Source organism: Lycorma delicatula, chromosome 2 (assembly GCF_047948215.1).
Source record: "Lycorma delicatula isolate Av1 chromosome 2, ASM4794821v1, whole genome shotgun sequence".
In the NCBI taxonomy this organism is placed as follows: Eukaryota; Metazoa; Arthropoda; class Insecta; order Hemiptera; family Fulgoridae; genus Lycorma; species Lycorma delicatula.
In genome coordinates this window covers 3,370,636-3,382,290 of record NC_134456.1, presented here as the reverse complement: position 1 = coordinate 3,382,290, position 11,655 = coordinate 3,370,636, and the positions used below count along the sequence as shown (strand labels likewise).

The following is an 11,655-nucleotide window of genomic DNA, read 5'->3' as shown; positions in this document are numbered from 1 at the left end:
TATGTCTGAAAAACTTTTTTTATAATGATTACAAATATATTAAGAATCTAAGAAAAACAGTCGTTAATTTAGTTTGCTATGAAGACGGCGATAAAGTAATCAGTTGCGTGTACCTAGAAAATGGCGGTTTAAGCTTGTTGATAATAGAAGTAAAATCTACGAAACATTACTTGTTAGCGAAATATACAAATAAGTTGAAAATGAAATCCTGGAAAGTATTTGCAGTTTTATTTAAGATTTTTCTGGGAATATCTGCTTCAACACACTGGGTTGTCACTGAAAATGGAAGAATACAATCGCAGGTTCATAGGTTACTTTTAATGATAGTTTAGTTTTAAATAATTAAATTTACGATTAATTATTATTCTTTGTGTAAATCGTTGATAAATCTCCATCAAAAAGATTATTTGTTGCAGTTTTCATATTTTCTTGATTGGCTAATATGAAATGTAATTTAAATTCGTAATATTACAATTTAGTTCATTTATAAATAATAACATTTATTAATAATTATTATAAGGTATTATTTCTGTATTTTTCTTATTTTTTTGCAGTTGGATTCCGTATTTCATTTGCGTCACCCGTATGATCTTCTTTCATTTTTGGAACAAGAAAAGCGACTGGAAAAGATTGAATCTTTGTATGGAGAAATGCTACGTCGTAAAGCAGTTATTGAAGCAGAATGGGCTAGTTTAGAAAGTACTTCAATGTTGAAAGCTCGTGTTTATAAGTCAGATTTTGATTGCCTCAATGCTGGACTTCCCCTTTCGGATGTAGATTTATATGTCAGCATTGGAGATGACGCTATAGATAGGGAAGGAATTAAGTGAGTGTGTTATTTTTATGATTTTTAACATGTTTATGTCAATTTTTAAATAACTCTTGTTTGATAGGATTTAGATTTAAATTGTATTTTAATTGATATTTTGTACTCTGTTGAGACAATTGGACAGGTTGTGTTACATTTTGAAGTGTTGTAGCAGGATGACTGAAGTATCTTGGGTACTTGTCCCCTGCACCTGGAGAATAATACATTTAAGTTATAAATTAATGGTAACTAATTGCAGTATATTCTAAGAAATCTGGCAGATATGCTGTCACAGTACTCCTAGATTAAGGAAAATGCTGTATTATTGGAGACAAGAAGTAACATTTTGCCAAAAAAAACCTTTAATTTCAAATTATATTATTTTGTGCACTAAATATGGAATTAGGTTATTCTTATAGGCCACTTGTAAACATAACCTATGAAATAATACATTTTTGAAGTCGTTTGATTAAATACACCATTACATGTCTGTATTGCACTTACTTTTTTCTAAATATCCTTTTTTTAACTGCATTAAGAATTTTTAAACAGTTATAAACTTAAAACTAAAAATGATCATCTCTTGTTTCTGCTCCATTTTTTCATGACAACTATTATATTTTTATTAATACATTCATCACAAACCTGATCATTATTTTCCACAGTTAATTGGATAAGTTTGTTATCTCTCATATTTAAAATATCATTGTAACTTCCAGTTAGCTAGTTATTCATATTTTCTTTCAATAATCCATTATTATCATCAATTTTTTTTTTATATGAACCCTAAAGCTGAATTTATTTGAAGTCATCAGTTTCATGGTCATTCAGCAGTTTAATTCATTCAAGTTCAATTCAACAGTCTTGGTTTTATATTATGTGGATGAAGTGGCCAACATTTTCCCAAAATGATGTAATAAACCCACTGGGTTGGTCTAGTGGTTAACGCGTCTTCCCAAATCAGCTGATTTGGAAGTCGAGAGTTACAGCGTTCAAGTCCTAGTAAAGCCAGTTATTTTTACACGGATTTGAATACTAGATCGTGGATACCGGTGTTCTTTGGTGGTTGGGTTTCAATTACCCACACATCTCAGGAATGGTCGAACTGAGAATGTACAAGACTACACTTCATTTACACTCATACATATCATCCTCTGAAGAATTATCTAAACGGTAGTTACCGGAGGCTAAACAGGAAAAAGAAAGATGATATAATAATGTTGAGATTTATTTTTCTTCACATATATTTTCAAGATCAGAAACTTAAGTTAAGCCTCATTTAAAAAATTTACTATATCATTCTGATATATTATACTGAATATAAGATTTTTTTTTATATAGTCAAATTGTATTGCCTAAATCATGTTTTGAGTTACTGTCTGTTAACCCATTGTACAATTTGGATATAATATCATTTATTGCCTGAATAAAGCCATCTTCAATAACAAATTGGTCTTTATTGGGGTATCCAGGTAAGTCCTTTAAAAATAATAAAGCTTTAGCGGAAAATTTTATATTTTGAAGAATGATTTCACAGAAGGATCAAAATTTATATTAAACTAGTCTATTAAACTAGAAAAAAATTTCTCAAAAAACCCTTCCTTATCTCTTTTTTTTTTGTAATAGGAAGTGTAACTAACATTTCTAAAAGCATGGCCCTTTAACCTAATAAGTCTTGTGAATTTTACCCAAATTAGCATAAGGCTTGAATGTAATTATATCTTGACATTTTTCTTCTGGGAACAGGTTTTTCTATTCAATGTTCAAATGTTTTCTGAGGTGTTTACTTATATTAAATTATAATTGGTTATAATTATAATTTAATATAAGTAAGCTTTGAGTATGGTGCAGGAAAATGCAGGTGTAACAAAAGATTGCAGCATGTGAACATACAGATTCGAAGTGACAATCATTGTGAACCGTTCTTCATTTTCAAAAAAGTATGGTCTGATGATCACATGTGACAAAGTTGCACACCATACAGTTGTTGCCTTGCTGCTGTGTAAAGGGCATTCATGAACTTCATTGGGGTTGCTGTCTGCCCAGTAATAATAGTTCTGCTTGTTCACATAACCTGCGAAATGGAAATGTCTCTCATCTGACAGTCACAGCTTGTCCAAAAATTTGTTGTTCTGATTAATGTTTGCCATAATTTTTTTACAGAAATCAAAGTGGAACTGGTGATTTTTCTCCTTCAGTTCTAGCATGATCTGTAAATTGTAAGGATGAAATTTTAAGCTGAAATGAAGAATTCAGCAAACACTCTTTCAGGACAACCCAACCAGAGCTGCTTGTTTACAAACCCTACACCATAGGCTTTATACAGTGCTCAGTCCGGCCTCGTGAGATGCCTCGAGGGACATCTACATCAGTAATTTTGCCTTCCGAAGAAGACAACAGACACCTAATACTACCATGTAGCCCTCAGCAACTAAGCTAGAAGCCTACATGAGGTAGATCGAAGACCCTGTGCCTATCACCACTTTAAAGCCCTAACTATAAGTACCCGGTACATACTAATGCAACAAGTATGCCACGACAGCAAATTCAGTCTAAATCACCGCAACAACATATCGTAATTAAGCAACTGGAGTGCAGCCAGCATAAAATAAGTCCCAGAGGACTTCAGGTCTGGTCCGTCAGGAGCTAAGTATAACCTCTAGTCTTCCACTTCAGCTCCAACTTTAAGGACCGCTCGGAATAGCACTATGTTGATCGCAACCAACATTTAACTTATTACCCCCTTAATAAGTGTGCACTCAAATTCAAGCAATCGCCATGCTAAAGTGAGCAAATCACGCCCAGGGAGTAAACTCCCCTGGCACAACCTACATTGAAACTAGAAATCTAACTGAGGCTGGTGCCTTGCACACCTTCCTCTGGCCAGTTCAACAACCTGGGCGGAGCCCTAGCCACCCTAGATCCTAAAATGGACAAGGTACCCGCAAACACCAACACAGGTTAGAGAAGCAGCAGACTAGTCGAGTAACAACAGCGGCAGAAACCGCACGGAAATCTAAACTCTGCCAGGTCCACACCATCAATAAGTATGGCAACTCAGTCTACGACTGAGACTAGCGAAAATAAGAGACAGATCCACTCTTGTCCTTTAATATAATTATAATTTTCCCACACCAGCATAAAGCCTAGTTTCAACAGGATGGTACATCTCACACTGCAAGGCGATCGGTGGCAACTTTGCAAGAGTTATTCAGTAACCGTGTCATCTCAAGATTTAATCGCATTCCCTGGCCCCCAAGATCACTGGATTTGTCAGTTTGTGGTTTTTTCATGTTGGGATACCTTAAGAGTCTGATCTGTAAGAGTGGCCAAAGGCACCGGGTTAATTGAAACAAGCAATTCAAGATGAAATTCATTCATCCCACCTGAGATGTTGCAGCGAATAACAGGGAATCTTAATGTCAGATTAGTGGAATGCATACATAGAGGAGGACACTAATCTACAATTATAGTTACATTATAGTATCTTTTAATATGCATGTTAATGATCTTATATGATGATTTAACTGTATGTTAAATTTAAAAAAACAAATCTGAAACATAGAAATGTTTGCCTAGAAGGTTTTTCTGGAGATATGTTACAACATCTTTAGTAGTATTTATGGTATCTGCTTTAAGTTATCTGAAAACCACTTTACATTCTAATTAAGTTTACTTCATATGTCAAAGTTAGCTTGAAAAATTATATTTTTTAATAGTTCAAGCATTTTGTCATTCTAATCAATAATTTACAAATGTAAAAATATTTTAAATTTAAGAAAGTTTATAATTTAAAAGAAACTAAATGTATTTATTTATTATTTTTTTTTAGGTTTTCCAGGGGCGGGAATATACATTTAGTTTCTTCTAAATTATAAACTTTTGTAAATTTAAAATATTCTTACATTTCACTTACTGGTAATTGTGGTTAAATTTTCTTAATGTAATGATAAGATTATTTTACCAAATGAAATATATGTCCAATTGTTTAACGATATTGTTATTCTTTATTCTTCAGCATAGATGAATTGATTCCAAGCAGTGAAGTCATTCCTGAGACTGTTCCTGATGCTCCGGATTGTTTACATTATGCTCCTGTGAACTTCAGTATGCATATGTTCCCGCATATTCAGGTTGTTATAAATCAATTGTGTAATATGTTTGAAAGTGTGGATTTTCATATGTTTCATTAATACCTAACAGAGGCTCAATAAAAAGTTCTTGTAATTTTAGTTATATTTTCTACTTTTAATATTTTTCTTGGGTTTAAAAAAATATCATTAATACCATGTTTATTTTTTCCCTTAAACGATAATAGAATTTTTTTAAATGCATAATAATTATATTGATTGCTTTGTGATATTTTTTTAACAGACGTCAAAAAAGGAGGTTATCAATTCGATAATATTTCTTACAATGTATGTTATGCAATATCTCCGATGTTAGTAAACAAATTTTGATAATTTTTTTTAATTGAAAGAGTATAGTTTTAGAGTATAGTTTTGAAATGGTCCTCTATAAATTTTATCCAAATCCAATGATAATCTTATGAAAAATACTAAATGGCTCAACACCTTTAGCCGCTGACTGCTTGCACAGTACATAGGAGGAGGAGTAATAAAATAATTTTTTTTTTTAATATTAAAAACCAACAAATAACAGAACTAAAAAGTTACAAATAAGTATATTTTTATTTTTACTTTGATTTTGAGTTTGTTTTAACTTTCCTTGTTTGTTTTACTTTGTTTTTTTTTGAGTATTTTTATTTTGATTAAAGTAAAAATATTTACTACAAATAATATTTTTGCAAAATTAAACAATTAATAATTATTATATATAATATAAACTGCTTATATATTAATAATTTCTCTCAAGTGCTTCTATCATCTCAGGAGAGATTTTAATTTATGATTGACATATATAAAACTCGCATATTTAAACAATATACATAATAATTGATAGACATCATATTGATAGATAAGATAGCGATTGTGATATTTCTACAAAATGGACGTAAGTTACTTTGACTTACGATTTTATTAACTTTTACAAAATGACAATCAATTGTTATGTATATAATATAAATATATGAGTTTTATTCTTTTATATATTTCAATTATAAATTATAATCCCTTAAAAAAAAAATGACAATGAATTAAAACCAGACAAAAACTTGACATTGGAATATTCTGACAAAGGCCCTAATCGTGCACATCAGCTATGTCGGAATATTCCATCAAAGTCTGGTAAGGCGTTAAATATTATATATATATAGGTACTAGATACCACTAAAAATTGTGAAATAAAATAATTTTAAAAAAATATATAAAATCTGACTTAAAAAAATATCCGTACTAAAATGTTACAAATAGTTATATTTTTATTTATTAACTAAAGTAAGAGTATTTAGAACAAAGTCCTATTTTTGAAGTCGATGGCAGCCAACACAAATTAAACATAAGATTCTGTAAAGTTAGTACCTCAACCACTGCTAGGCGGCTAAACAGGATTCCCACATGTAAAATGGGTTCTCAAGAGCATGTATGAGAGAGCATCTCATTTCTTGAGATCATACACATTTTCTTTAGTTTGCTAAGGCATATTTACTAGGTGAATAGATCTACCTAAGCATCTATAAAGTATTGTTACATTATATTTTTGTATGTTGTATTTTATTGTAGTGAAATTTCTAATACCAATTTTGCGTTGTTTGATGTAGAATTTGTATTATATACCGTAGATCATAGGTTTGTGTTTGATTGACACAAACTTCAAAAATAGGTATTTGTTATAAATTCTTTTACTTTAATTAATAAATAAAAATATAATTATTTGTAACATTTTACTACTATTATTTTTTGAAGTCGGTTTTTATTTTTATTTTTTTAAATTATGTTCAGTGAGGAAGATAATTATCAGAGAAATAATTTTTACCCTATATGAGCAAGCTGTCTAGCAAATAACATCAGCAATGACAGTAGAGTAACTATTTAGAAGGTTTTTCAACTCTGCAAATTTAAACTCTTTTTTTATCAGAAGCTGAAAAAAGTTATGTTAGTTCAGTTGTTGATTATAGATAATTTTCAATATTTTATGTTTTTATGATAAATGAATTACAAAACAAGATAACCATTTAAATTATTAAAACTTATAAATGTGTTTTCAAATTACTGAAGGCCAAGAAATTGATTAACAGTATAGTTTCAGGTCACCTTCCTCAGTGGAGTTCTGTTAGCACTGCTGTTTATGGCACTCGTCCTAAAAATGGTTAGGAAGCTGCTTAAGTATATATAATGATCAAATAATATGTTTGGGTTGTGTGTTTATTTATTTCTTGTTATAAATTATCATCTTTGCTTCTTCCAAAAGTAAATTTCATATTGTTTGAGAACGTTGAAGAAATCTTTGGTTTTTTGTGTATGCTATTGTAAAATTTTCATTCTGTGGTTAATGTGTATGTATAGTTGCCTCATTTATATTAGAGCTCTGAGATCTTCAGTGACTACTGTTACTGTTCTCACACAGATATCTGTTGATAACTTGTTTTTAATTAAGAAGACATGCATTTAGAAAGTGATCAAAAAGTGCCCTGGATTTAAATTATGTTTATTCATTTAATATGACTATATTTTCTACGTTTGTATATTTCATAATGTTCATGCGTGTTTTATGTTGGTTGAGTCCTCTTTTGCATATGTCACATATCAAGGTTGTTGCTGTTGGTACAGTTGATATTGTGCAATTGGAGACCAAGCTGTACTGTTAATTATGTTTCAAAAAACTAAAATGACAATTTGGTTATATATTTGGTAATATTCAGTACCTGAGTTATTCTGAAAAATCCCAGCATTACTGTTGTGTGATTATTTACGGTGAGGTGTAAAAGTTAATTTACTTAAATATTTGTATAATAAAAAATTATTTCCAAAGGATTACAGAAGTAATTTTTGTCATCAATTATTGATACATATTGTTTGTTTTCTAGGTATTGTCTCAGCCATGGAATTTATCGAGTGTGGTTGAATTATCTGTTGAATTAGAATCGTTATCAAAATACAGTGGGAAACAAATTGCTGCTGGTCTAGAAAGAAATAACACATCTTGGTTTTTGTATAATTTGGCCACTTTATACTGGGCTGTTCAAGGACACACACAAAATGCTGTGAATTGTGCAAAATTTGCTATGCATTTCTCTCCTAGGTGAAGTATATTCATCTTTATTTTAATTATTAGAAGATTGCATTGTTTAAATTGTGTTTCCCTCATGAGTAGAACCTTTTTTTAAATTATTATTTCAGGAGGTACAGAGATGTTCCATTATTGAATCTGGGCTGTTTACTACAGCGAGCACACTGTCCAGCAGAGGCTGCAATACTTTTACATGCAGCTGTTGATCATGCCCCTCATCGCCCACTATCTCATTATGCCCTTGCTACAGTTTATGCTGTTCTTGGTGATTATAACAGGTATGTTAATTTAATTTACAGTTGAATATAATGTTTGTAATAAATACTCATTTCTAATTGTCAGTATAAATGAAGTGATTTTTAATCATGTTAAGAGATTGCATGGATTTGTGAACACATGGGTGTTTTTTTTCCATTACATTTTTAATTAGTAAATTAAATTAAATTACGTAATTTAATGAATTTTTTGCCTGTTTATTACTATTGGATGCATTTTTCTTTTCTTTTTTTAATTGTCAAAAGTTTATAATAATAATTAATTACAAATATAATTGAAACATATATATTACTTTAATTTTCTCTATTTTAACTTTTGTAGATTTAAATTTAATTTGTTGTAACTAAAATGAGGGTATTTCATGTTTTCATAACATTTATTCTTCCTGTGTTTGTGTACTTTTAAATGCAGAATTTCTATCATGAACTGTCTTATGATTCCTATTTATTTAATCAAGATTTGTTAGTTTCTCAATAAAACCTTTTCTATTTTCTATATCTAAGAATTTTGTTCTCAGTGAGTTATTTTTAGTTTTGTACTTTCTTACCCATATGACCACAAAATGTTTACCTACTATTTGTCTATTATGCTTAGTCAACAAAAGAGCCTTGTCTTCATCCCCTACAATAACCTGCCTGGCCTAAATTCTATTATTTTCAGGAAATAGAAATAATTTCATAATGTTCTTTATTCTTAGAGTATTTAAAAAATAAATAAAATATAGTATGCATTTATATTAAACTTTTGAAATACAACATTAAGTATATTATTACACACATAAAAAAAAACTATTAATAATAAGCAATATATTACTTTGTATTTCACAGAGTAATTAATATTGAAGCGGTATAAACATTTTTATACATAATTATTATAATTCAAACAAAATTTTACTACAGTACAATAATTTTTATTTTTATTCCAAATATAAGGTCCAGAAAATATTCAGTTTTGACTTATAATTTGAACACATTTTATACTTGAAGAGAAATATATACTTACAGAAGTACACATGAAGGATGGTATACTATGTAAAGTGCCACATTACAGTTCTTGCTGTAATACTCTGATACTCTATATATTTTTAATCTAACTAAAATTAATATTCACAACAAAGTAAAGTTATGCAATACAGATTACAAACAATAGAATAATCTACACAAAATAACTTCAAGGTATTAAATATATGGCTGGTTAAATGAACTCTACCAATTGTTCAGATTCATTTATTTTCTTTGTCCTCTTGCTTAACATAAATATCTCCTGTCATCTTATTTCTTTTTATGTGTTAATGAACCAACTGATCTTAATTATTGTTAGAATTAATTATATGAATTTACTTTTTTTTAAAGATGTATTAGCAACATCACTAATTTTTTATTGGTCTAGCTAGACAACCCATCAGGAGTAGCTACACGTTGGGGGGGGGGGGGGGGGGGTTGGCAACCAGAAGCATTACAAGCCGGGTATCTTCCCCCACGGGGTTGGGATGTTCTAGCTAGACATATTTAAAATATAAATAAATGTGAAGTTAACTAAAAACATAAATTATTATAACTCATTGCAACGTTTAATTAATGAAGTGTAAATTTTAAGAGTAAATAAAGGAAGTGCTGATTAATAATTGGTTATCCGGCATTACTTAATATATACAGTTTACATAACCAACGAATTGTTCTGTGGCTGAAATTGTTGTACATTACTTTGGTCTCCGGGCAAGATTATTAAAAAAATGGATAAGACTGGATAATTAAATAATATGTGAAATATCAACTGCATGTGAAGTTCTAATGTTGTGATATATACACTGCAGCTTGGCAAATACAATCTTCATTGATGATCTTCAATAATAATAATTTACTTATAAATGAACAAACATATTATTTTGGAGTTTTCTTCACTACATTGAAACTGGGTTTGTAATTTACTAACACCATTATCTATGTAATATTATTTGTGTTTAGTTTTACTTTGTTTTTTTGGCCAATCAGTTATTGTAATAATTATGGATAAAGAAGAATTATTAAGATAAAGAAAATCGATTAAGGCTTCCATTAGAAGAACTGGAACATTTGCGGATAAATTTTATGCATCACTAAATGTGCAATAAGTCATCATTATTACACTTTCTAGGCAATGGTACCATGGTAATTCGGGTTATTGGGTACATCTTTTTGCAATAGGTGTGTCACAAACAACATATTAAAGAAATTGTGGTCGCTATAAGATTATAAGTACAAATTGGCAAGAATATATGTATTTATGTATATTATTACAAATTTATTAATTTTGTGGGCACTATGATTATCATTGTTATTATTTTTATATATTTATGATTCTCATATCAAGATTAATGAAACTATGAACACTATGATAATTATTCTTATTGTATTACTATTTCTATACATTGTCATTGATTTGTGATCACTGTTATATATTATATTAATATAATATACACTTGGTTTATCTTGTACTACTGAATCATATTAATGATAATAATTTATATTTGTATTAGTATAACATTTATGTACCCTATATTATAACTTAATTATATTGATATTCTCAAGTTATTATAAAAAAATAACTTTTTTTTGACGGGCAGTTTGTTCAGATTCATTTGTCGTCTTTTTCCTCATGCTTAATGTAAACATCTCCTGTCATCTTCTTATTTCGTTTTATTTGTTAATGCACCAGCAGCTGATCTTAATTATTGTTAGAATTAATCACACGAATTTACTTTTTTTTAAGAATGTGTTTGCAACATCACTAAATTTTTATTGTTCTAGCTAGACATATTTAATAAGTATTTAAAATGTGAAAGTGTAAATTTTGAGAGTAAATAAAGGAAGTGATTATTAATAATTGACATTACTTAATGTATACAGTTTACACAACCAACAAGTTGCTCCACGGCTGAAATTTTAGTACACTGATAAAAATAAAACATCAACAGAAATAGAAAAGCTTAAATCTCTGTGACTAGGCCAAACAATTAGGCATGTGATAAAAATGAAGCAAGGTGACATATACTTTGTAAAAAAAAATCAATGTTAACAAATGTCATAAAAAAAAATCAATGTTAACAAATGTCAGTAGTATGTTATTGAATAAGCAATGAGATATCTTGGATTCATGATCTAGACATTGAGAAGTTTTTGAGTTAATTCAAGTTAATAAGGCAAGTTGTTAATAGACGATCTACTTACATTATTTAGTATCTAACTTGTCAGATCTCTAAGTAATGGGTAAAAATTGCCTGTTGTTCAATGTTGAATCATGCCACATTTTGGTCTTTGGAACAACATTCAATCTCAAGTCTGCACTTTCATTTTTGGTAGTCTTGTTAAAGATTTCTTCTCCAGTTAGGAACTCAAAACTGGGTT

The 11,655-nt window shown here is 29.4% G+C and overlaps 1 protein-coding gene across 2 annotated transcripts in view; it reads left to right on the top strand.

The window, feature by feature from the left end:
* Positions 1-91: 91 nt before the first annotated feature.
* LOC142320425 (tetratricopeptide repeat protein 17) overlaps positions 92-11,655 on the top strand; it is a 55,566-nt gene continuing 44,002 nt past the window's right edge. For both annotated transcript variants that reach the window (XM_075358169.1, XM_075358170.1), the window contains exons 1-5: positions 92-302; positions 555-826; positions 4,827-4,941; positions 7,794-8,008; positions 8,107-8,274. In XM_075358169.1, coding sequence (XP_075214284.1) covers positions 201-302; positions 555-826; positions 4,827-4,941; positions 7,794-8,008; positions 8,107-8,274 — 872 coding nt within the window. In that variant the 5' untranslated portion in view covers positions 92-200. The remainder of the gene's footprint in view (positions 303-554; positions 827-4,826; positions 4,942-7,793; positions 8,009-8,106; positions 8,275-11,655) is intronic.